The sequence below is a fragment of the Haliotis cracherodii genome, unplaced genomic scaffold (genome assembly GCF_022045235.1).
Source record: "Haliotis cracherodii isolate W230 unplaced genomic scaffold, xgHalCrac1.p SCAF_6, whole genome shotgun sequence".
NCBI lineage: Eukaryota > Metazoa > Mollusca > Gastropoda > Lepetellida > Haliotidae > Haliotis > Haliotis cracherodii.
In genome coordinates this window covers 10429231-10455996 of record NW_027266319.1, presented here as the reverse complement: position 1 = coordinate 10455996, position 26766 = coordinate 10429231, and the positions used below count along the sequence as shown (strand labels likewise).

General features: G+C 42.8%; 1 protein-coding gene across 1 annotated transcript in view; it reads left to right on the top strand.

Moving 5' to 3' along the window:
- Nucleotides 1-26766, top strand: part of LOC139445222 (uncharacterized) — a 78145-nt gene that overhangs the window by 38721 nt on the left and 12658 nt on the right. The window contains exons 31-49 of the mRNA XM_071226360.1: nucleotides 610-732; nucleotides 1796-1876; nucleotides 2738-3018; nucleotides 4185-4363; nucleotides 5238-5479; nucleotides 6892-7073; nucleotides 8190-8361; nucleotides 11912-12062; nucleotides 13059-13196; nucleotides 14445-14623; nucleotides 15603-15666; nucleotides 17084-17183; nucleotides 17679-17835; nucleotides 18069-18172; nucleotides 18927-19075; nucleotides 19888-20058; nucleotides 23992-24087; nucleotides 24856-25044; nucleotides 25979-26045. Coding sequence (XP_071082461.1) covers nucleotides 610-732; nucleotides 1796-1876; nucleotides 2738-3018; nucleotides 4185-4363; nucleotides 5238-5479; nucleotides 6892-7073; nucleotides 8190-8361; nucleotides 11912-12062; nucleotides 13059-13196; nucleotides 14445-14623; nucleotides 15603-15666; nucleotides 17084-17183; nucleotides 17679-17835; nucleotides 18069-18172; nucleotides 18927-19075; nucleotides 19888-20058; nucleotides 23992-24087; nucleotides 24856-25044; nucleotides 25979-26045 — 2825 coding nt within the window. The remainder of the gene's footprint in view (nucleotides 1-609; nucleotides 733-1795; nucleotides 1877-2737; nucleotides 3019-4184; nucleotides 4364-5237; nucleotides 5480-6891; nucleotides 7074-8189; nucleotides 8362-11911; nucleotides 12063-13058; nucleotides 13197-14444; nucleotides 14624-15602; nucleotides 15667-17083; nucleotides 17184-17678; nucleotides 17836-18068; nucleotides 18173-18926; nucleotides 19076-19887; nucleotides 20059-23991; nucleotides 24088-24855; nucleotides 25045-25978; nucleotides 26046-26766) is intronic.

Sequence of the window (26766 nt, the reverse complement as noted above, 5' to 3'; positions counted from 1 at the left end):
CAATTCTTTTATTATTTTAAGCCTAACATTTCTGATGGGCAGAAACCATCTATGCGCGAGTAAGGGTGACTAAACGGATCAGATGGTCAGGCTCAGTGACTTGGTTGATTGTGTGTCACTATACCCTGATGTCCTGGATAGTGCTCGTTATAGCAATCACTGGTTTGTCTACAATTATCTACAGCCCACTGACATATAGCTGGAATATTGCTGAATGTGTCATTAAACAAGAAACAATCAATGAAATTCCTCCTTCACAAACATGCGTCCTATTTCAGTCCTTCCAAAACGTGGTAGGAACGTCAATTTTTGGTGGGGTGGGGGGGTCGTGTTGCTGTTTTCCAGAGAATTATTGTGGGGTGGGGCTCCAGATTAGAGTCAGGTGTGAAACCAGAAAGACACATAGTTTGTGGGTGCCCCACAGAAAGACACATAGTTTGTGGGTGCCCCACAGAAAGACACATAGTTTGTGGGTGCCCCACAGAAAGACACATAGTTTGTGGGTGCCCCACAGAAAGACACATAGTTTGTGGGTGCCCCACAGAAAGGTATGTGGAAGCCAGTGGATAGATGGATGAGTGTTTGATGACACTGGTTTCTTGTTTGTAGCCGCCTGATATCGGAATACTGCATGAACTTCTCACAGCGGGTGTCCCAGTACTCTCTGAGGGGGCAGATCATTGCCTACTACAACAGCGTACTCCGCCTGCTCGAGGATTTCCCTGCAGTCAGGTAAACACCACACACTCTCTGTGAGACACATGTCTACATTTTAATGGACCGTGTCTGTGGTCTAGTGGATAGAGCATCTACCTGGAGAACAAGGACTGGTTGTCTTGGGAGTTGGTATATGAGTTGGGTATCCATGTTAAACTGCGGGAATGTATTTCAGTGGTCTAGCACTATAAAAGTGGTATTAGTCCACTCAAAAGCACACATGCATGCAAACAAACACACATGATGCAAGGCATTTGATGAATTAGAATTTTAAAAGTTAATAATACTTAAGGGCGGTCGGGTAGCCTAGTGGTCAAAGCGTTCGCTCGTGACGCCGAAGACCCGGGTTCGATTCCCGACATGAGTCATTGTGTGAAGCCCATTTCTCGTGTCCCCCTCTGTGATATTGCTGGAATATTGCTAAAAGCGGCGTAAAACCATACTCAGTCAGTCAGTCAGTAATAATACTTTAAGTTTGTATGACTTTGGTAGTTGTATCTTTTTCTTTTTGTAATCCTTCATAGACAGAGCTGTCTACCGAATAAACATTAATTCAAACTATTATTATTTCATTGTGCAGTGTCGGGTTAAAATGGCCTTGAGTCATATGTTAAGGACTTTCAAGGGTATCCAACCAGGGGAGATAACTCACATCACTTCCCTGACGTCCATGTTGCAGACATGGAAGTGAAATAGTACTTGGTCTGGATGAATTTGGATGTTGATGATGTCAAAAAATACAACCTGTCAATTGTGTGGCATGTTACAGTTGAAATCGATTACTCAAAGCGAGGTCAAATCTATTTTTTGCTGCACACAAGAGCCCTTTCAAGTTAGGTTCTAAGTCTGGATGCTCGAATCTTTAAACTGATTTAAGTTGATTATCCATTTTCACAGTGTTTCAGTATATATTCTTTACAAACATTCCTGCTTCATGTGAAGCACCTTCAACAGTTATGTACACAGATGCCTTTATTATTAAGGACAAAAGGATGCTGTCTCACAGTTTTAAAATATTGGACTAAAATATCTAATAAAGAACTTGTTATGTCCTAATGAGAGTTTGCTGCATCGACAGGGACACGTACTTCATGCGAGGGGAAGTGAACGAGAAGAAGATGGACACAGATGACCTTAAGGGAATGGTGCCTGATGCAAAGTGAGTCATTGTCATGGTTACTTATATTCCAATCAGACGTTTCAATATATATATTTTTTTTTTTTTGTAAAAAGGAATGATTTGAAATATTCTTATCAATGATTATTCTTTCTTGAACGATGCCTTGAATTAAAGAATTTAAGAATGCAGGATTTTCATTAGACAAGCCTCTGTATTTACTTTTACATACTTTAGGGCTGGAATATCCATAAAATACAAATATAATTATTGTATTAATGTGCCATCATTGGTTATTTTTTGTCTTGCTATTCAACTCAAGAGAAAAAAAATATGAAAGGTTTTTGCAATGTTTGGTTTGTAAGGTTCCATTATCTGATAGTGTGTATCAGTCTCGTACCCATGCTGTTTGCAAAAATATGGGAAGTACACTAGGGATTGGATTGACACAGTGACTACTGAATATCAATAACAAGTGATCAGACTCTGTCACTAGTTGATTGCATGTCATTGTACCCCAATGGTATGGATCGTTGCTTACAATATCAATCACTGGATTGTCTGTTCCAGTCTTGATTATTTACTGTCAGACGTCATACAGCCAGAGTATTGAGAATTTGGCATTTAAGAACACACAAACAAACTCACAATCATAATGATAGTCACTTGATTGTCTGGTCCAGACATGATTATATACTGTGAGACGTCATATAGCCAGAATATTGCTGAATTTGGCATTTAAGAAAACACAAACAAACAAACAGTCATAATAATCATCACTGGATTGATTATTTGAATATAGCCGAGTGTGGCATTAAATTATTGACTTTTATGAATCATCCCTTTCACTCTCTCACTCTCACTCTCACTTTCTCACCCTCACTTTCACTCTTTATATCCCAGAGTGTTAAAGACGAGACCACGTCGACTGTTATCCCCGGATGGCCGCCATGTCCTCAACCTGTGGTTTATCCCCCATCACACCGAGGTGTTGATCATGTTTAAGACCATGGATGACAGTGAATGTGTGCGAGCGTTGCAGTACACGCTGGCTATCGTTGCTGCGCAGCACGACATGCTGCACTACCTGTGTGCACACTCACGACTCGGCAGTTCCCACGCGAGACTCGGCTCCCAGAAGATGGAGTTTGTGTCTGCAGACTGGGGTGGAACAGAAGGAATTGGTAGGTCGACTCTCCATAAATGAGCAAACTTAACATCGTGGGGCTACTAACATTTATTGTCATGACACATTTTAAACAAGCATTATGTTGGTGATGCATTATTTCATAATTTTCTGTATATAGGTCATATGTTAGCCTGATAATGCATTTGAATTGGAAATCAATTTGTTTGTAATTTGGATATATGTAAATCAGTTGAAGTTCATACATTTACAGTGATTTATTCATGTTGGAAATGTTATTGCTAAGTTGTCATTAAAGCGATCAAATACATGATGACATATTGATAAATACATTTTACATTATGATAAATAAATATGCAGTATCAGATTTTCAGCCTGTTAGTAAACATCCTTTGACATCCTCCTTGATATTACCAAACTTTAAGATGGGATCACAAAAACATAAGAGGTTGATTATCTTTTGTTTAGGTTCTCAGGCAATGACTTACGAAAATATAGTGCGCGTGGGGGCGGTGCAGGCGTTACTAGTATGAGGGTCCTGATGGGTTTTAATGATTAACGTAAAACACCCTTCAAACACTATCATAAACATAAAATTCATCTTTTTTTATCGCAGGGGACCAGTCTAGAATGTTTAGCGATTTGAGATTTTACCCATTATCAGAAATATGAATTGTCAGGATGAAACAAAAGCAGAATTAAAAATCCCATGTCCCGCCATGGCCGATTTAGGAAATTTTGCAACGATATTATGGAAAAATTACTGCTTAATGAAACAGTACCCTAAATTTTACTGCTTACTGCTTATGGGACCCCCCCATCAGGACCCTCTAGTATGTAACCAAAAAAACAGTTGTATACCATCAACCTGGGAAAGGGCCTCCCTACTTAAACAAGCATACAAACTCCTATTGCCGCCATGACCATAACACGAGATGCACAGTAAAGCAGTGTGCATTTAAAGGGAAGTAACTGTGTGTATATTGAATCGCACTGTTTGAAGTATTAGGATTTTTTTATTTAGAATTTTTTTGGAAAATGGAAATAAAAATGATGATGTGGGTGGTGCCTGGGAACCAAGACTTTTTTTTTAGCCTAACATTTCTCTTTTTTGTCAGTTTAGGGTCATGGGATTAAATCTTTTGGTAAATTCAATGAAGGATGATGCAAGAGATAATGTATGAAATGTTTGAACACTTCCAGGTGCTGAACTGCGTGAGATTCAGAAACAGATCAACAACTTACCCAACCCCACCAACCCTGGCACTGTGGTGGAGTTCCTCACGCTACGCCGGGACGTCATGTTCCTGGAGTTCGACACTGCCGTCCGACACTACATGGCCGACACTTTCCTCTCCACGGGCAACCAACAGGGCTTCAAGGTAGGTCAGGGGTCATACAGACTTGAAACGAGCTGGGAGATAACGCTGTTCAATAAACAGTTCTTCACGGACAGGGTGTGATAAGTGTCCTATTTGGTCCATGTGAAATACAAAATTTAGGAAATGGAGACAATGTTTTGTAACAGTGTTATCAGATGTGATCATATGAATGACAATTAGACTGTTCATTTCAACACTTGTATGTTTGGTCACTTCAAAAATAGGTGAGCCTAAAATATGTCATAAAGGCTGATTTAAAGGATCTTTGGGAAGAAATGTTCTGTTTGAACATAAGCAAGTCTTTGACCTGCTGATTTTAAGATGTAGATAAAAACAGAACACATATTTATTAAGAAATTCTTCTCAGACTTGTTCACAGTTAGATTGTCCTTCAATATTATACAATCACCGTTTTTCATCCATTTACACATGTATTCCTCAGTATTTAATCATGTAAAAGTCCAAAAAGTGTAAGAATAACCATGCCTAGTTGTTTAAAAAATTACAGCAAGTTCAAAATTTGACATTTTATGTGTGCAAACAAGGGCCATTATCCTGTCTTGTCCTTTAGCTTTTATAAAAACAAAGTGCTCCATGAACAAACTGATCAGGAAGTCACCTGACACAGCCGAGAAGTATGTATCAGCGTGTATGTCACTGAAGAAAAGATCTGTAATATACACAAGCAAATACGAATTGTCATGTCAGTTTTCGGGCTTAGCACAGAGTGATTATGTAGATTATTTACACAGATTGGTCTACAAGTTGGTCATTTATTGGAGCCAAACCCTAAATACAGCAAACAGGGTACTGTTTGAATTAAAATGTCTTTTATGTGCTTATCATTGTTTCCACGTGACCGATGTTATTGCAGGCCATCACGGAGAACATGTACCATGCCCTGCCCGCCCTCAGCAACGTCCAGCGGACCAGTCTGACCAGTGCCTACCTGTCCGTGCCGGAACCCCTGGAGCCCCGCGACCTCCTGGCCAGGAAGCTGTACCCCTGGAGGTCCTTCGTCTGCCAGAACGGCCCCCACCCACTTATGTTCTGGCAGTGGCAGCAGATTGACTTCCACATCCAGGGCTGTCTGGCTGGACTCAAAGATGTCGACAGGTACATTGGGAAAACTTTGTGGGTTTGTTGACACAACATTCCTTCGTCACCTGTGAATAAATAAGGCTGTTTTGTGGTGTGGTTGCTATTTTAAAACAATGAATGAAGACTTGACTTTAATAGGAGGGAACCCAGCATGTGTTCAGACCAATGAGGTTGCTGAGATGCTGCTTGAGATGATCTGTGAGGATGATGGATACGGAGGGGTCCTGGCGCCTGATGTAGGGTGCCAGGAACCTCTGAACTGGGTGCAGTTGGAGCCTCCTCTGTAGGTCAAGTCCTGCACGGAGGTTAGGAGGCCCAGGAGGCCCAGTATGTCTCATGTAGCATGTGCCGTGGTCTTGTGGCTCCCACTCTGCATGTAGCTTCAGTGGGTTTACACTGTTCATGCACGGGGCAGGGCTCATTTGACTTATGCATGGCCTCATTGCATTGGATGACTAATGACACACGTCACCACCAGAAATCTTTTCAGGTCAAACAAACGATTTTTGTATTTTGAATATTCCATGTGTGTGTGTAGTGTATACTTCAAGTGTGTGTGTGTGACTCCTAGGCATGTGGCTAACGGTGAGATCCTGGGGGTGACGCTGCTGTTGTCTCTACATTGATGTATACTATATGTGTGTGTGTGTGTGACTCCTAAGCATGTGGCTAATGGTGAGATCCTGGGGGTGACGCTGCTGTTGTCTCTACATTGATGTAAACTACATGTGTGTGTGTGTGTGTGTGACTCCTAAGCATGTGGCTAACGGTGAGATCCTGGGTGTGACGCTGCTGTTGTCTCTACATTGATGTATACTACATGTGTGTGTGTGTGTGTGTGTGTGTGTGTGTGTGTGTGTGTGTGTGTGTGTGTGTGTGTGTGTGTGTGTGTGTGTGTGTGTGTGTGTGTGTGTGTGTGTGTGTGTGTGTGTGTGTGTGTGTGTGTGTGTGTGTGTGTGTGTGAACCCCAGGCTTGTGGCTAACGTTGAGATCCTGGGGGTGACGCTACTGTTGTCTCTACATTGATGTATACTACATGTGTGTGAGTGTGTGTGTGTGTGAACCCCAGGCATGTGGCTAACGGTGAGATCCTGGGGGTGACGCTGCTGTTGGCTCTACATTGATGTATACTACATGTAAGTGTGTGTGTGACCCCCAGGCATGTGGCTAACGTTGAGATCCTGGGGGTGACGCTGCTGTTGTCTCTACATTGATGTATACTACATGTGTGTGTGTGAACCCCAGGCATGTGGCTAACGTTGAGATCCTGGGGGTGACGCTGCTGTTGTCTCTACATTGATTTATACTACATGTGTGTGTGTGTGTGTGTGAACCCCAGGCATGTGGCTAACGGTGAGATCCTGGGGGTGATGCTGCTGTTGTCTCTACATTGATGTATACTACATGTGTGTGTGTGTGACCCCCAGGCATGTGGCTAACGGTGAGATCCTGGGGGTGACGCTGCTGATGGAGGATGTGCTACAGACAGGCTACCAGGACACGCTCCTGGAGGCCCCTGAAGATGCAGATGTCAAGTCTATAGCAGACACGACCGAGTCCAGATGCACCAGCGCTACTGGCGAGGGCAGAGAAGGCAAGAAGGCTGCAGGTAGAATCCAATATAGTCAGCCAGCACATAACTGGTGAACTGGTGAGCTACAAGTGATTACAGGTTTATCTGTCCCGAGTGAATGAATGAAATAAGCCCTGATCCTTTCAATTCACAAGGGATAGATAATTTGTATTTCCTTAAAGCTGTTTTTCTCCAATGATGTTTCATATAAGAAATAAATGTCCAGTGGGAGTTGGTTATGGTACAGTAAAACACTGCAGAGAGACATAAAACATAATGCGTAAGTGGTTATTCTCCCTACAGTGTTTTATTGTTCAATCCATGTGTCGTTTATTTCTTATATGAGATATCGACATTATGTACATCCTGTTTAAAGGTTAAATAGCATGTACAAGCTTTGAAAATATTTACTTGATTTCAATAATGATCACTTCCTCAATACCATCTGATCTCGGCAATGTCAGGCAGGTCCATTTTATGAACAGGGGAGTGAAGTTTGTATTCTCCGGATATTCTCATAATTGTCAGACCGATTATTTATACCTTTTCTCCCAATACCGATTGTCATATCTCACCCACTTTTGGATGCGATTGTTCGGCCATCGCGTTTATCTGCGTTGCCCAGCTGCATCTATGGGAACATCTCACGAGACACTTCCCTCTTATAAATGTTATTGTCCAATTTAAGACGTCATCAACTTGCGAGCATATGTTCGAATGACATCGAAATGACATCATGATAGAACAATGTTTTGTCATGAAATAAAACATGCTCAGTTCTTCATTGTTCTTTGTCATTTATGGCATAGCTATGTTAATTATGTGCCACGCCACCAAATATTAGCCCATTATCCCCTTAATGCCAAGAATCAGGCAGGGTAACAACAAGTACCATCTTTCAACGTTTTTTGGTATGACGCGGCCGGGGTATTGGGAACGTCAGACAATCATGTACTAATCAAACAGACATTGCATCGATGTATGAGGTTAAAGATATCCCTTTTAGGTGACCTCATTTGCATATATTGCTTATTGTGATGCCAAGTTTATCACATTAGTTTGTCACATCGACAACACCAATTAAAAGCAGCATCAAACCTCACTCACTCACTCATGATCTCATGATCTCACTCACTCATGATCTCACTCCAGCAGCCCAGCCGTCCAAGAGTTTGTCACGGACCCAGCAGCCTATGGATGCCTACCGACTCCTCAAGTCTTTCCTCAAGCTGTGGAAGTGTCTGGAGCTGGCCAAGGTGGAGTGGGGCCGACGCAAGCTGATCGTGGAGAGGATAGAGACCCATCACCTGTACAAGGAATACTGGTAGGCAGCATTGAGAACTAAAACTTTTAACTGTACATTTTTGAATGACTGCTCAGGCAAGCAAGCCCTGATCATGTCCATCACATCTGTCACTGAAATAATCAACCCTTTTCTGACACCCTGTGGGTATTCCAGGACAGGTCCCCAGTACCCCTTGCTTGTTGGTGTGTAACCTGACTAAAGTTTGTCTTGATATGGCCTGGAATTGAGACATTTGTTTTGATATGGCCTTGGATTGAGATGTTTGTCTTGATATGGCCTGGAATTGAGACATTTGTTTTGATATGGCCTTGGATTGAGATGTTTGTCTTGATATGGCCTGGAATTGAGACATTTGTTTTGATATGGCCTTGGATTGAGATGTTTGTCTTGATATGGCCTGAATTTGAGACATTTGTTTTGATTTGGCCTTGGATTGAGATGTTTGTCTTGATATGGCCTGGAATTGAGACATTTGTTTTGATATGGCCTGGGATTGAGATGTTTGTCTTGACATGGCCTGTGATTGAGATTTTTGTCTTGATATGGCCTGGGATTGAGATGTTTGTCTTGATATGGCCTGGAATTGACATGTTTGTCTTGATATGGCCTGGGATTGAGATGTTTGTCTTGATATGGCCTGGAATTGAGATGTTTACTTGATATGGCCTGGGATTGAGATGTTTATCTTGATATGGCCTGGAATTGAGATTTTTGTCATGACATGGCCTGGGATTGAGATGTTTGTCTTGATATGGCCTGGAATTGACATGTTTGTCCTGATATGGCCTGGGATTGAGATGTTTATCTTGATATGGCCTTGGAATTGAGATGTTTACTTGATATGGCCTGGGATTGAGATGTTTATCTTGATATGGCTTGGGATTGAGATGTTTGTCTTGATATGGCCTGGGATTGAGATGTTTGTCTTGATATGGCCTGGAATTGAGATGTTTACTTGAAATGGCCTGGGATTGAGATGTTTATCTTGATATGGCCTGGGATTGAGATGTTTGTCTTGATATGGCCTGGGATTGAGATTTTTGTCTTGATATGGCCTTGGATTGAGATGTTTATCTTGATATGGCCTTGGATTGAGATGTTTACTTGATATGGCCTGGGATTGAGATGTTTATCTTGATATGGCTTGGGATTGAGATGTTTGTCTTGATATGGCCTGGGATTGACATGTTTATCTTGATATGGCCTGGAATTGAGATGTTTATCTTGATGTGGCCTGGGATTGAGATGTTTGTCTTGATATGGCCTGGGATTGAGATGTTTGTCTTGATATGGCCTGTGATTGAGATGTTTGTCTTGATATGGCCTGGGATTGAGATGTTAATCTGGAAAGGGCCTTGGATTGAGATGTTTGTCTTGACAATGCCTTCAAGATGTCTGCTGGTATGATTTTGTGTTCACCTTGAACTGTCATTTATCAGGTGTCCTTCAACAACTAATGTATATGTAATATGTTTACATCAATCTATCCAACAATCCTGGACAAAAAGTCAAATAGTCAAAAGAGTTAAATATCAAATGAAAAATGAATTAAGTCACATTTTATGACAAGTCACTTATTTCTTATGGTAGAAGTGAAGGAGAGTAGCTATGTCATCGCTGCCTTGAAACCTTGTTACGTGACCTCATAGGTCATAATTGGACTGTTGTTGCGAATTAGAAACTGAGGGAATTATGTAAATGTGCATCTTTTTATCCATTTGCTTGATATTGATGGAAATTATAATGTTTTCTTACAGATGAACATTTAATATGTTTATGGGTAAACTATTTTACAAAGTTAAGTGTTACTGAATATACCTTTTTGCAAAAGGTTTTAACATGGTGAGTGGTTTCCTCTATAGTAAAGTGTGAAGTTAGTGAGGCCAATGATAAGTGCTGAAAACTCAATGTAATGCATGCTTCCTTTTTGTTCAAATGGGAAGTTAGATTCAGTCCTCTGAAAGCAAAAGTTAAATACTCTCTAACAGACCAGAAGACATTCTTAAATACCCTGAAAACTGTTAATGCTTATTCAGCTTTGGAAGTCTTAGAAATCAGACCAAATGCCTTGATTATCAGTGCAAGCATAGAATAATTTGTCATGTCTACTTATTTTGAGTAATTTGTGTCAAGATAGTCTTGCTGTGTCTTACTTATTGATTTTGTTACTGAAACTTGGAGAGTGACAGCCAGAGACTTGGAGAAACATGCTTTGATTAATCCAACCCAAATCACAAGCAACATTTCATTTTGAAAAATGGGGCCTTAAAAACTGTAAAAAGGCCTTTAAATGACTTACACTTGGTGAAAATCTTTATGAACATTGTGAGATCATGTACTCACTGATGACCATTTCTAAATATCCACACAAAGTGTATGGGTTAGAATATTTCCACACTACCAATCTTGTTGTAGGAGGCAAGGGTGTTAACTGACTGTGAAAGTCCAGTTTCCACCCTTGCCGAACTAGTAAAATATTTCTGGTTTTGATCATAGCGCCACAAGTGGCTTTAACGAGTTTTGTCCCTTCTACTGACCAATCAGATTCCACCTCTCATATCACTTGCATTTTCTTCAAACAAAATGGTCACACCAAGTGAAGACCATCTGATCGATAATCAAGATCTATATTGTTATGAAATGGATCTTACTTCGCGAATCACATCAAATCACATGAGCATCTTGGTAAATAACATAAAGATTTGGTAAATATCTTAGTTGACGGTAGAGATGCTTTACAAATCCTGCAATTGACCGAAATCTGCACGGCAGTTTATGAACCGTATGTTCATTTCATTTTGTGATTTTGATTGGATAATGCAAAGACTCCTAGTCTAGCGAAAATGTAACTCCATAATTACAGCCTTTTTCGGCAAGGGTGGAAAAAGGACCTTTGTATCAGTTAACTCCCTTGCCTTGGGAAGATGTGTAAGGGCCAATTAAACTGGAGATCAGCTATATACAGTCAAGTCCCATTAATCTGACACACGGTAATCTGACATTTGGCTTTATCCGACACAAATGATGGGAACCGATTAATTCAGTGCTATTTAGACCCGTTCATCCAACATTCTCGCACTCCGACACACCTAATTTGCAATGAATTACCAAAATCACTCATTAATCAGTCTCGTTAATCCGACACAGTGATCAGCGTACTCTGCAGGCATCTACCCGCAAGTACACAGCCCGTGTTTTGACCCACACTGGCTGCAGAGATTAGCTTAACACATGATTATTATCTATCATGAAGATGGCTGATTTTCTATCACAAATCACCTAATTTTGTTAATCCGACATACTCGTTAATCCGACACAATCATAAGCAACCAACAATGTCGGATTAACGGGACTTGACTGTATGCAGGCTCTGTGATCTTGCTTAGAGTGTGTCATTGCACCCAGATGGCACGGAATGTTGGTCATGCTATCAACCGCTGGTTTGGCTGACATCTGTCTGCCAGCATACAACTGAAATACTAGTGAGTGTGTCATTACTTTTGTTTGTGGAAATAAGAGCATGGAGCCACAGTATGATGAATTACTGACAGGAATGGTTTCTCCCCAGCAAACTGTACCGCATGGAGGTGTTGCTGCCGGTGCTGCAGAGCGTGGCTCGACGTCTGGGTCAGGGCGACCTGTACGAGGGGCTGGTGTTAGATACGGACATCCTCGTCATGCCTAAAGGGGCCTCGGAGATTGAAGTCCGAGCTAAACAGGTGAGCTGGGAACCAGGGCCCCGTTCCACAAAGCGAATGTAGCGCTCATATACTTTAACATAGACTTACGATAGTCGTAGCGCTACGATCGCTTTGTGGAACAGGGCCCAGGGGGTTACTGGATTATTTCAAATGCGTTTCATAATTTTGAAGTTAATATTTACTGTGGTTTACAGCACTTGTGAGCTGCCAAATTCTGACATAGAATATTTTATATGACTTCTTAGAGTTACTGATATCTGCTATAGAAACTAAATTATAGAAGCATTTTCCTTCATTCTAGTTTTGAAAACAGTGCTTAAGAGTAGGGCTTGGACAGGTAACTCAGGTACTATGGTCAAACTATTCCCAGTCGGACATTTGGACCTATCTCTTGAGACCTACAGTGGGTACCCGGGTAGGGTCGGGTAATAGGGGTGTGGGTTCCCGGGTAATAAATTTGGACTCGTCCAAGCCCTACGTGTTTCATGTGTTCAAGATATTTTATAGGTAGCATCCGCCATTATCATGTGATACAAATAGGCAAGTGAAATGGGAGCTAAATAAGGAGCCGACCATTTGATATTCGCGGGGTGGCTGGGTATTTTATTTAATAGATGAATTATCCCAGAAAATGCTTGAAAAGTATTATTATGCTTCTGACTGTTGAAAAAAAATAGAAAATGTCTGCCACAAAAGTTATTTTGTTAAAAGGTGTGTTTTGAATTTTTTTTTCTGATTTTGCATCTGTTGTTGAATGAATATCTAGTCTCCATACATAGTCCAAGCCTTCCCTCCATCCTTGATTATCAAATGGTTGGTCCCTAATTATAGCCATGTCATAGAATTAAGAAAGTATATGTTTTAAGATAATGACTAATTTGTTTTCCACATGTAGCAACATGATCAATGGTCTTGATGTTAACCCCACTGACAACCACTCCTTCTTGTCTGTCTACTCTTGTCTTGTAATCAATTCAGATCATTTTGTAACTTTTGTGACTTTGTGTTTTCCAGCTTGTGCGTCTGTTTGAGAACCTAGAATGTCACATGATCAACGAGGTTCGCAAACGAGTTGCGAAGGAATCGACCCTTGCTCTGTCGGAGAGATCTCGGGAGGAGGGTGCTCTGTCCACTGACCTGTGGAAGAAGCCGGTGGGTGGTATCATTGGGCACTATAGTTTTAAACTTCAGAGAGAATTATGGATGTCAACTTTGTTATTATGAGACACACAACATCCCAGGAAACATATCTGCCTAGTGCTTGAGACTTGATTGATTTAATTAATCTGTTCCACCATCAATCTGTCGCATTATCCCCTGGTCAAGGCTAATTATCCTGCCAGCTGGCCTCCATTTGTCCATTGCTAATCACCAAGCTGCGCCAATTAACTTGGCTTTTAAAAAAAACATTAAAAAGACTGCCATCATATAGCTGAAATATTGCTCAGTGATGCGTTAAACAGCAAACAAAGACAATCATAGCACTATTTATATAGGAAGAGAGAGATTCAGATATACCCGATTCATCAAATAATGATCATAGTCAGTCAGCTCCATACTTGTTCTCATGAATTTCCCTTCAGGCTTCCCACATCATTAAAGCTACCACATGAAGCTAGGTTAAACACAGAAACACTGTTCAATCTGGGCTAAATCGGACTCTTTCACTCGTGAGTGGCAGTATCAGTAGGACTAGTGTAGTGGACAGTGTAGGGGAGTATTAGCATAGCCTGCTATACCGGGCCAGTTTCACGATTGTTAAAGGTGTCCTGAGGGCTGGTAGAATTTCAAACATTTTGGGGGGTGTATGCCATCACTATTTTGGGTCCCGTGAAGATTCTGGGTTAGAATTGGTCTTCAGCAACCCATGCTTGTCATAAGAGGTGGTCTGTTGATCGGGTCGTCAGGATTGCTGACTTGGTTGATGCATGTCATTGTTTTCCAATTGCATAGATTAATGCTCATGATATCAATCACTGGATTGTCTGGCGTTTAACAACAAAAAAAAAAACACTATTCGGGCTAGTAGACTTTGTAAGTTAATATTTATCCCTGGAGGATATTGCTGGAATATTTCTAATAGAAGCATAAAACCTCCCTGACTCCCTCACTTACTCACTCGACCTGTGAAGATCCGGGGTAGAATAGGTCTTCACCAACCAATGCTTGACGTTTAAGGTGACTTTGCTTGTCATAAGAGGCAACTCATTGGATGGGGTGGTCAGGCTCGCTGACTTAGATCCAATTGCGTGGATCGATGCTCATGGTGTCAATCCCTGGATTGCCTTTTCCAGACTTGATTATTTACAGACCTCCATCATATAGCTGGAATAATGCTGAGTGCAGCACTAAACAACAAACAAACAGACAAACAAACTCACTCCTGTTTCTGTGTTGAAGGTGATGAAGGAGAGTTATACCATCGCACGGCCGCATGTTGTGGAGAACTTTGTGGAAGAGCTGATGACAGACTGCTGGGAGTCTGGAGAAGAGATCACCTTCAACAGGACTCACCTGTACTCCAGTCTAGCGAGCCTCGCCAGGGGGGTGATGGGCCGGGAGAAGTTGGCATTTGAGAGGTAGGCAAAAGGTGATGGTTTGGATAGGAGCATGGATACAGCTTCTTTTAAAAACAGGGTGAACTTGGAACATGCTCAATGAATGCAAATAATTTGTGAAACCATTTGTGTTCAGAAGTGACTGGGTGTGCAAAATCCACAAGATGAAGCCACAAAAGTGTTTTTGAGATACAGAAATCAGATATGCTTGTCTGAATGCTTTGCTCACTCGTATAAAGAATTTAGAAGCCTTGGTGCTGATTGGCTGATTAAACAGTTTATCTACCATGACTCCAGTTATCAAAGACCGCCTCCGTGGTCTAGAGGTAGAGCGTCCGCTCGGAGAGCGGAAGGTCCGGGGTTCGATCCCCAGCCGCGTCATACCAAAAGACGTTAAAAGATGGTACTTGTTACCCTGTCTGGCGCTCGGCCTTAAAGGGCTAAAATCAAGAACTGGTCGGCTCGGAGTCAGTATACTGTGTCTGAGTGGGGTATTCATGTTAAACTGCGACATGGTATCTCAGTGTGCTAGCACTATAAATCGGCATCAGTCAGACTAGTACAAGCAGCCACACACGTGTGCATGCACGTCACTATATAAGTGCAATAACCTTGGACGCGACGTTAAACCCAATTTCACCTCACCTCACCTCCAGTTATCAAGGAAAATTGAATGAAATAAATTATGACGATAAAACAAACTCAAACCTTACAAGCTCAATACCATTTTATAGATACTTGGAAATAATAAAAATACTTAAAGATATATACCTGTGTAGTTTATTGTCCAAATGATTATACTGGTATTAGTTTGGTATTTTTGATGGAGAGTAACAAATACTATTTGGTGGACCAAACATGGAAGTGAATCGCTGAATGGTAAACTGTAAACTGGAATGCTGTCTTGTTCAAACATACTTTGAAATATGTGTATGTATCCTATACATGAATCTTTTTAACCTGTTCAACATCTCCCTTGTACGTCTGTGTTGGGTTGCAGTTACAGCATGTACTATGAGAACCTGCTCCGAGTCAACCACCAGCTGCTGTACCAGAGAGAACAGGTGGGTGCTGTAGGGTGGGTGGGTGGTCTGTTGTACCAGAGAGAACAGGTGGGTGCTGTAGAGGGGTGGGTGGTCTGTTGTACCAGGGAGAACAGGTGGGTGCTGTAGAGGAGTCGGTGGTCTGTTGTACCAGAGAGAACAGGTGGGTACTGTAGAGGGGTGGGTGGTCTGTTGTACCAGAGAGAACAGGTGGGTGCTGTAGAGGGATGGGTGGTCTGTTGTACCAGAGAGAACAGGTGGGTGCTGCAGAGGAGTCGGTGGTCTGTTGTACCAGGGAGAACAGGTGGGTGCTGTAGAGGGATGGGTGGTCTGTTGTACCAGAGAGAACAGGTGGGTGCTGCAGAGGGGTGGGTGGTCTGTTGTACCAGAGAGAACAGGTGGGTGCTGTAGAGGGGTGGGTGGTCTGTTGTACCAGAGAGAACAGGTGGGTGCTGTAGGGGGGTGGGTGGTCTGTTGTACCAGAGAGAACAGGTGGGTGCTGTAGAGGGGTGGGTGGTCTGTTGTACCAGAGAGAACAGGTGGGTGCTGCAGAGGGGTGGGTGGTCTGTTGTACCAGAGAGAACAGGTGGGTGCTGTAGAGGGGTGGGTGGTCTGTTGTACCAGAGAGAACAGGTGGGTGCTGCAGGGGGGGGAGGGGTCTATTGTTTTACCAGAGAGATCAGGTGGGCATTGATGGGGGTGGTCTGTTGTTCTACCAGAGACAACGGGCTGGTACTGTAGAGGGGTAGGCGGTCTGTTGTTTTACCAGAGAGAACAGGTGTGTGCTGTAGAGGGGTGGGTGGTCTGTTGTACCAGAGAGAACAGGTGTGTGCTGTAGAGGGGTGGGTGGTCTGTTGTACCAGAGAGAACAGGTGTGTGCTGTAGAGGGGTGGGTGATCTGTTGTTCTAGCAGAGACAACGGGATGGTACTGTAGAGGGATGGGTGGTCTGTTGCTGTACCCGAGACAACAGGATGGTATTTTAAAGAGGTGGGTGGTCTGTTGCTGTACCAGAGAGAACAGGTATTTTATTTGGAGTCTTATGGTGGTTAGGCGGATGAGGTGAAGATGGGTCTTCCATTGATGTACCATCCTGAGGGAGAGTGGGCATGCTGCTGTGAGAGGGTGAGGGATCCTTGACGGTCATGTGTGAGAATGGATGTCAGTCTGAGGTGGCAGAGGGATACTGGTTGTGTGGACTACAAAGTCAGAAACGATGCACTAATACCATGAATGACACCGTGTGTCGCAATCTGATAAGTTGATATTGTAAGAGAACTTTGAATCATGGTAATCTTCGTGACTTTATTCAATTGTTTTCACCAGAAGGTGACTTTTCTGCAAATCTGTATTGCTTTGTTTTGATAAAGTTTAAAGCAATATGAACCTAAGACATTAACAAAAGCCGCAGATCTCATTAATATATGACTTGCTTTCAGGAAATCAAGCAGATGCGTGAGCAGTTGAAGGGTTCACAGCACACGGCCAGCGTGGACGTCCAGTGTCAGCTGGCCACCCAGGCACATGACCTCCTCATGGGTAATAACTGTCATATCTTATCAGAAAATTATACATCAGTCCTGTGCAAGCAGTGATTTATTAACTTCTACCATAACTTTGGAACATAGTCCATTCTGAGTGGTCAGTCAGAAGTTTGAATTAACAATAACCACCTCTGGATATCCTTGGCTGATTTGATTTGACACAATGTAATATTACCTGAAAAGTAATTCTTTCTCACTCATTGTCAGTATTCGTTTGAAATCATGATGTGTAAAATTTGAGGATACAGAGTAGAGGTTATAGTATTTGTGGCAGTACATTTTGGTCATAAAACATGATTGAAATCAACTAAGAGAGTTATTTAAAGTTTTATGGACAATACTGATCAATTGTAATGTTGCCGAACATGAAAAAAAGCTACTATTCACACACTTGCCCAATTTGATGCAGTCTGTAAACACGTCTCAAAGATGTATAACGTTAGACAGGCACTTTTCAACTGATAGTGACCCCCTCCCTCTATTGTTACAGAGATCACAGCACTGCGAGCGAAGATAGCGGAGATGCGAGAGATGCTGATGACACAGGAGCGAGATGTTCGGGACCGGATCAAGTCGGAGTACGAGGACTTGGTACAGAATCTCTTCAACTGCACCTTCCAACTGCGGGGCAAGTTTGACGAGTTCAAGTAAGTTGACCTGAAATGTTTGTAATGTTCTCTCTAAAGGTTTTGGTAGTATCACTAACTCATACAGATAACTTAGAAGCCTCGACACTGATTGGCTGATCAGAATGTTCCCCAGACGACCTCCAATGGAGGTGTCCTGACATTTTCAGACAGAGGGGTACATACATTTGATTAGTCTTAATCAGAAAATTGTTACTTGAGAGACTATTTTTGAAACATGTTTGTGTTTGCAGAGATGTGTTGTACGACGATGTGTTTGAGAAGATCAGCGAGACCAGGCGGGAGGCCGTGGAGGCCATCAGCAAACTGGAGAAGAAAGTCGGTGGTGGAGGAGGAGGTAGGCCCTTCATGGAGGAGAATTTGATTTGTTTTGTTTGTTTGTTGTTTAACGCCGCATTCAGCAATATTCCAGCTATATGACTGCGGTCTGTAAATAATCGAGTGTGGACCAGACAATCCAGTGATTGACATTATGAGCATCAATCCACACAATTGGGATATGATGACATGCATCAACCAAGTCATAGAGCCTGACCATTGATCCCGTTAGTCGCCTTTTACGACAAGCATGGGTTGGTGAAGACCTTTTCTACCCCGGATCTTCACGGGTCAGGGGAGTGTTTGAAGTTGGGGCAGCTTGGCCTATAGGTCTGAGTCCAGTTCCACAAAGCGATCTAAGTGCTCCCATACTTTTTTGCCACAGGAAGCTGAAGTTGTGATGTAAAAGGAACATTGTCTTGTTTACTCCCACATCCCACTCTATATATGACTACACTGCTATCAGGGTACAATGATGTTAAATCAACCAAGTCACAGAGCCCAACCACTGCTCCGTGCAGTCACCTCTTACAACAAGCATAGGTTGCTGGGGACCTATTCTAATGCAAAATACTCACAGATAATTTGATAATAATTTACTAAATAAATATTTTGATCATAACATTGGATTCCTGCGGTTTTACTGTTGTAGCAGTGCTTTGTAACAAGGGCTTTTGCCTTCTGAAAGGGTTAACTCGATATTTAACAGAATATCTGGCTGTTAGGAAAGAAGGTTTCTTTGCACCGACAGGTTATCTGTGTTTTTGTGTCAGATGATGAGCGTATGAATGAGAACCTGAGTCAGTCGGAGAAGCTGCGTGGTCTGCAGCACGAGAACCACACCCTCAACAACCTGGTGCTGAAGATGAAGACCATGACTAGCTGGAGACAGAACCACTCCACCAACAACTTCCTCAAAACTGTGAGTAGACATCCACACAATAGCCATTTGGGGCCACTTTGTAGCAATTTGAGACCAATTCATAGCTATTTGAGACCACATCATAGCCATTTGAGACCACATTGTAGCCATTTGTGGCCACATTGTAACCATTTGAGACCACTTCTTAACCATGTAAGACCACAATGTAGCCATTTGAAACCACATCATAGCCATTTAAGACCACATTGTGCCATTTGAGACCACATTGTAGCCATTTGAGACCACAATGTAGCCATTTGAGTCCGCATCAAAGCCATTTGAGACCAAAACAAAGCCATTTGAGACTACACCGTAACCATTTTGGACCATAACCTAATAACCTGAGACCACATCATAGCCATTTGAGACCACATTGTAACCATTTGAGACCACATTGTAGCCATTTGTGGCCACATTGTAACTATTTGAGACCACTTCTTAACCATGTAAGACCACACTGTAGCCATTTGGGGCCACTTTGTAGCAATTGGAGACCAATTCATTGCTATTTGAGACCACATTGTAGCCATTTGAGACCACATTGTAGCCATTTGAGACTACATCGTAACCATTTGGGACCAAAACCTAATAACTTGAAACCACATCGTAGCCATTTGAGTAATCCTGTCCGAGTGCAAAGTGAAAAGTATGGTTGAACTAGATTCATCATGTCGGCTCAATTTTACATCGATGTACCCATATTTGTTCTATTGCAACAGTCCTCTAGGCATCTGATAGAGATTTTTTCTGAAGAATGCCTTTATTCAGGCCTGTAGGCTTTCTATATTAAATTAAACCCTGAAATTTGACAGATTGGTCGTCTGCGTAACCATGCCGACAACAGCAAGAAGGAGTACATTGAGGTGAAGATGATGGCGGAAGAAGAGGTGATTCTGCTGCGGCAGCAGCTGATGGCCGTCAAGAAGGCGCTGGCTGATGCAGAGAGGGAGGGAGAGGACATCAAGAAGCAGCTGGACAAGGAGGTAGGCAGGGAGGGAAACACCAGTCAGCAGTTGGTACTGTAGAGACAGCTGGACAAGGAGGTAGGCAGGGGTGGAAACACCAGTCAGCAGTTAGTACTGTAGAAACAGCTGGACAAGGAGGTAGGCAGGGGTGGAAACACCAGTCAGCAGTTAGTACTGTAGAAACAGCTGGACAAGGAGGTAGGCAGGGAGGGAAACACCAGTCAGCAGTTGGTACTGTAGAGACAGCTGGACAAGGAGGTAGGCAGGGGTGGAAACACCAGTCAGCAGTTAGTACTGTAGAAACAGCTGGACAAGGAGGTAGGCAGGGGTGGAAACACCAGTCAGCAGTTAGTACTGTAGAAACAGCTGGACATGGAGGTAGGCAGGGAGGGAAACACCAGTCAGCAGTTAGTACTGTAGAAACAGCTGGACAAGGAGGTAGGCAGGGGTGGAAACACCAGTCAGCAGTTGGTACTGTAGAAACAGCTGGACAAGGAGGTAGGCAGGGAGGGAAACACCAGTCAGCAGTTGGTACTGTAGAGACAGCTGGACAAGGAGGTAGGCAGGGGTGGAAACACCAGTCAGCAATTAGTACTGTAGAAACAGCTGGACAAGGAGGTAGGCAGGGAGGGAAACACCAGTCAGCAGTTGGTACTGTAGAGACAGCTGGACAAGGAGGTAGGCAGGGAGGGAAACACCAGTCAGCAGTTAGTACTGTAGAAACAGCTGGACAAGGAGGTAGGCAGGGAGGGAAACACCAGTCAGCAGTTAGTACTGTAGAAACAGTAGAGATGGAGGATTGGTTCTTATTCTAAACTTAAAATGCACGTATCATGAAAAATAGTGATAGAGTTTTCTTACATCATTATGTAGCCAGTATGATGTACAAAACGATGGCCGAGATTTAAAGTGTGAAAATGTAAACTTAGCGCTGTTACGCTTTATTAAAAGAAATTAAAATTTTGAGGTCTGTATTTGTAACAACCCGAACGAATCTTAAAGCCCTAAGAAGGAGGTGTGGCTTAATAAGCTCAGCCTGCTAGATCTGCAACCTGATTGGGTGTTATCAGTGGCTGGGTACAGAATCTACACGATCATTACATTAGTTGTGGGGAGACCTGTGTTCAATCTCATTAAAATCAGATCTTAGTTCTCGCTACCGCTAAACAAAGATCTGAGGACATCCCATTACGGGTCACGTCAGACCGACATTGCGCGAACTTTGACCGACCAATGGAATGACTGATCAGAAGGCAGCTTTCTCGTGTTTTACGGCACTAATTTCAAAGTGGCGACCACGCTTCAAAACATATTTTGACAAATTCTCGATTACAAATTTGAAACCTGAACAAAAAAACATTCTGAACATTCTGGGATGGCTAATAGATGGTCTAGATTGTATGGATTCAGTGGTTAAACCCGTAACTATCGTTCGGAGTTAAAGTTTTTGAGGTTGCATAATTAGACATCACATTCCGACTGTCACTTTCACAATCTGGTAAGCGATGCTCTGATTGGTCGAATGAAAGGTCGTTCTGACGTGACCCCTAATGGGATGTCCTCAGATCTTTGTTTAGCGGTAGCGAGAACTGAGGTCTGATTTAAATGAGATTGACCTGTGTTGTACATATAATACTGGCATGTCAAGAGTATGGCTAGTGGGGGCGTGTCAAGTAACCTTGATTCAACATGAATTATGTATATAATTTTGATATTGCAAGATACTTCAATTTTCAATTTTATGGCTCCCCACACCCCCACCCTCTCCTCAGTCTGTGCCATTACAAAGACTTTGATTGATCTCTGTAGCCAGTTAGTGCTAATTGTCCAGAACAGTATTTGTCTCACCTACATTCACTCATCTCACAGCAACATGCAACTGCAGTAGATTATTGTATAATGTAAGCCAGTCAGTCAAGGTATCATTAAACACTCAGCCATGTGTACGTAACACATTAGCAAATGACACCGATTCCCAGAATGTATGAAATGTCTCTTCATCTTTGTAATCCTATTTCAAGACTGCAGTGGATATTGTGATTTCGAGAAAGTCTGTCCATGTTTGTGGTAAAGCGTCTGCCCGGTGAGCGGAAGGTCTGGGATGCGTTCCCCAGCTGTCTTATACCAAGATTGTACTTGTTGTTACTCTGCCTGGCGCTTGGCATTAAGGGGCTAACAGAACAACTGGTAGTCTCAGAGTCAATATACTGTGTCTGAGGGGGTTTTCATGTTACACAGTGGCATGGTCCAGACTAGCTGAAGCGGCCACACGCATGTGCATACACGTCTGAATACAAGTGCAATTATCTCGGACACGACGTTAAACTCCATTTCACCCCACCTGTCCATGTATGTGTGTCTGAACCCCCATATATGTGTGTGTCTGCACCCATGTGTGTGTCTGAATGCCATATGTGTGTGTCTGCACCCCATGTGTGTGTGTCTGCACCCCATGTGTGTGTGTCTGCACCCCATTTGGTGTGTCTGTACCCCATGTATGTGTGTGTGTGTCTGTACCCCCATATATGTGTGTGTCTGTACCCATGTGTGTGTCTGAATGCCATATGTGTGTGTCTGTACCCCATGTGTGTGTCTGCACCCCATGTGTGTGTGTCCTCACCCCATTTGGTGTGTCTGTACCCATGTGTGTGTCTGAATGCCATATGTGTGTGTCTGTACCCATGTGTGTGTCTGAATGCCATATGTGTGTGTCTGCACCCCATTTAGTGTGTGCACCCCATGCGTGTGTGTGTCTGCACCCCATGTGTGTGTGTCTGTACCCCATGTGTGTGTCTGTACCCCATGTATGTGTGTGTGTGTGTCTGTACCCCCATATATGTGTGTTTCTGTACCCATGTGTGTGTCTGAATGCCATATGTGTATGTCTGCACCCTATGTTTGTGTGTGTGTCTGCACCCCATGTGTTTGCCTGAACCCCATGTGTGTGTGTGTCTGCACCCTATGTTTGTGTGTGTGTCTGCACCCAATGTATGTGTGTGTCTGCACCCAATGTATGTGTGTGTGTCTGCACCCCATGTGTGTGTGTCTGCACCCTATGTTTGTGTGTGTGTCTGCACCCAATGTATGTGTGTGTCTGCACCCTATGTTTGTGTGTGTGTCTGCACCCCATGTGTGTGTCTGAACCCCATGTGTGTGTGTCTGCACCCCATGTGTATGTGTGTGTGTCTGCACCCAATGTATGTGTGTGTGTGTGCACCCAATGTACGTGTGTGTGTCTGCACCCCATGTGTGTGTCTGCACCCAATGTATGTGTGTGTGTCTGCACCCAATGTATGTGTGTGTCTGCACCCCATGTGTGTGTGTGTCTGCACCCAATGTGTGTGTCTGCACCCCATGTGTGTGTCTGCACCTCATGTGTGTGTCTGCACCCCATGTGTGTGTCTGCACCCAATGTGTGTGTCTGAACCCCATGTGTGTGTGTCTGCACCCCATGTGTATGTGTGTGTGTCTGCACCCAATGTATGTGTGTGTGTCTGCACCCAATGTACGTGTGTGTGTCTGCACCCCATGTGTGTGTCTGCACCCAATGTATGTGTGTGTGTCTGCACCCAATGTATGTGTGTGTGTCTGCACCCAATGTATGTGTGTGTCTGCACCCAATGTGTGTGTCTGCACCCCATGTGTGTGTCTGCACCCAATGTATGTGTGTGTCTGCACCCAATGTGTGTGTCTGCACCCCATGTGTGTGTCTGCACCCAATGTATGTGTGTGTGTCTGCACCCAATGTATGTGTGTGTGTCTGCACCCAATGTATGTGTGTGTCTGCACCCAATGTGTGTGTCTGCACCCCATGTGTGTGTCTGCACCTCATGTGTGTGCCTGCACCCCATGTGTGTGTCTGCACCTCATGTATGTGTCTGCACCCCATGTGTGTGTCTGCACCTCATGTATATGTCTGCACCCCATGTGTATCTGTGGTTTTTGCTGCAGCTGAAGATGAAGCTGGAGAAGCAGCACGAGACCATGCAGAAGGAACGCAGCAAGAGACAGCTGGAGCAGGCCAAGCAAGCCAACATAGAGAAACTGGTCAGTAGATTCTTGCTAACTTGCACTGACGATATCAAAATATGTTTGGTCTAATCATTTCAATGTAGTCTCTGGACTTGTTCAATCTTTGCAGTTCATATCTCTTGTTGATGAGTTAACAAGAGTTAACATCTTAACATTGCATCAGCCATTGATTTGAATACATGTCATAAATAAATTCAGTTATATTCACCCACAAACATGGATTGTCTGGTCCAGACCAGTCATGTTCTTGGAATATTGCTGAGTGTGACGTTATACACCAAACAGACAAACTGTAATGCTACCATAAATAGTTAGTGAAAAACTAAAAAAATAAGTATTACCATTAGAAATATTATACATGATTTGTTAAATAATTATACGATTTTATTTCATATGTTTCATTTTATGTAAAATGATAAATAGCTGACCTTGTCCTATTCTCCTCTTGTGATTAGGTAACCACTAGCTTGTCACAAGAATGATCTGGGTTTAATAGCCAGGAACACATATACCATTCGAGAATTGTGATGCACTAGGATATTGTTTGTGTTGGAACTATATTTGACACTACTACTCAGGGTAGAGCTACCATCATTCAAGGTCTTCCTATCTTACACTAAAACTCACAACATTTCCTCTTTTGGTATTAACCCATGGGGATTCTGGGTTAGAATAGGCCCAAACTCACAACATTTCCTCTTTTGGTATTAACCCATGAGAATTCTGGGTTAGAATGGGTCAAAACTCTCAACAACTCTCGACTGTATGTTGTTTCTCTGTCAGCTTGATGAGCTGGAGGATAAGGAGGTGCGACTTCGGATTCTGTCGGACGAGCAAGAACGGAATGTCCGCCTCCAGAGCATGACCCAGGAGAAGGTCCGGAAGGATGTTACCTGCATCAAGAAACAGCTGACCCACGAGAGGAACCTCAAGCTGGATGCCTTCCAGCGTGTTGATGAACTGCAGGCTGCGGTGCGTTTACCACTCCGTAATGTTTCGTTGATTTAACAAAGGTTACTGTTGATACTTCTATTCTGTGATAGGGAAGTCTGCTGAATAATTACTGACACATCAAAGTCAAAATGCACTGAGCCCTCTTCAAATCTTGAAAAAGAGATATTTTTTTAGTTGTGTGGTTATAGAAATTGACGGACCACCTCTGTAGTCTCACGAATAGAGCATTTGCCCAGAGAACTAAAGGGAGGCTTGATTCCCGGCAGCTTTATGTTAAGAGACATCGAGAGATAGTTCTTGTTGGTATTAACGGGATAAAACAAGGACTGGTCAGCTCAGAGTCAGTATAATGTGTATGTGTGGAGTATTCATGTCAAACGGTGGCATGGTGTCTCATGATCAGTACAGCCATAGAAACTATCAGTTTTAGTCCACCAGCTATTATGATAACATATAGAAAAAAAACTAAAAAAGGCAAAGTTCTACTAGTCCTTAGGATCACTTAACTATTGGGCATTTTGGCAAGGAGTTATAGGACTAATGCCAATTTCTAACACTACTGAAGTCGGCACTATAAAACTGGCATCAGTCCAGACAATTACAAGCAGCCATACACTCACCATGGCATGTATGCATGCATGCATGCATGTTGCTATACAAGTGCAATAATCTTGAACGCAACGTTAAACAACATTTCACCTTACCTCTAAAAATTCACAATATTATACATAAAAACATGCTCACTCATTGATGCATTTGTGTTTGAGTATATACAGGCCAAAATATGTGTCACTACTGCATTGGAATGGTGGGAAGAATAAAGCTATAGAATATTTGTAGAACTGTTATAGATCAGGTTTGTAGCTTGTCAACATTAGACTGTGTATCCATTCGAGAATTGTGTTGGAACTATATTTTGTTGACTATGTTTATGTATGTATTCTGTGTGCAGGTGTATGACTACGAGACAGTCGTGAATCGTTCCCAGTCCTCCGCTGCACTTCAGCCGCCAGTTCCATGTATGTAACTGACACTACTACTCAGGGTAGAGCTACCATCACTTAGGCTCTTCCTATCTTACTCTAAAACTCTCAACATTTCCTGTTTTAGTATTAATCTATGGGTATTCTGGGTTAGAATAGGTCAAAACTCTCAACATTTCCTCTTTTGGTATTAACCCATGGGGATTCTGGGTTAGAATAGGCCCAAACTCTCAACATTTCCTCTTTTGGTATTAACCCATGAGAATTCTGGGTTAGAATAGGTCAAAAACTCTCAACATTTCCTCTTTTGGTATTAACCCATGAGGATTCCAGGTTAAAATTGGTCAAAACTCTCAACATTTCCTCTTTTGGTATTAACCTGTGGGGATTCAGGGTTAGAATAGGTCAAAACTCTCAATATTTCCTCTTTTGGTATTAACCCATGGAGATTCCAGGTTAGAATAGGCCCAAACTCTCAACATTTCCTCTTTTGGTATTAACCCATGGCGATTCTGGGTTAAATAGGTCCCAATCTTACTATGTTGGTCATAATAGGCAACCAATTAGATCGGGTAGTCATGCTCTGTGACTTTGTTTTGGGCATGGTTGGCCCAGTTGTTCCGAGCTGCTTCCCTTTCCCATATCAGGATCCAATAATTGTTCACTAAATGCAAGAATCTGCCTTGGTTTGCCTGCATTATACCCGTGGAAAATGTCCACAATCAGCTGTCACTCAGCTGTATAACTGAAAACCTAT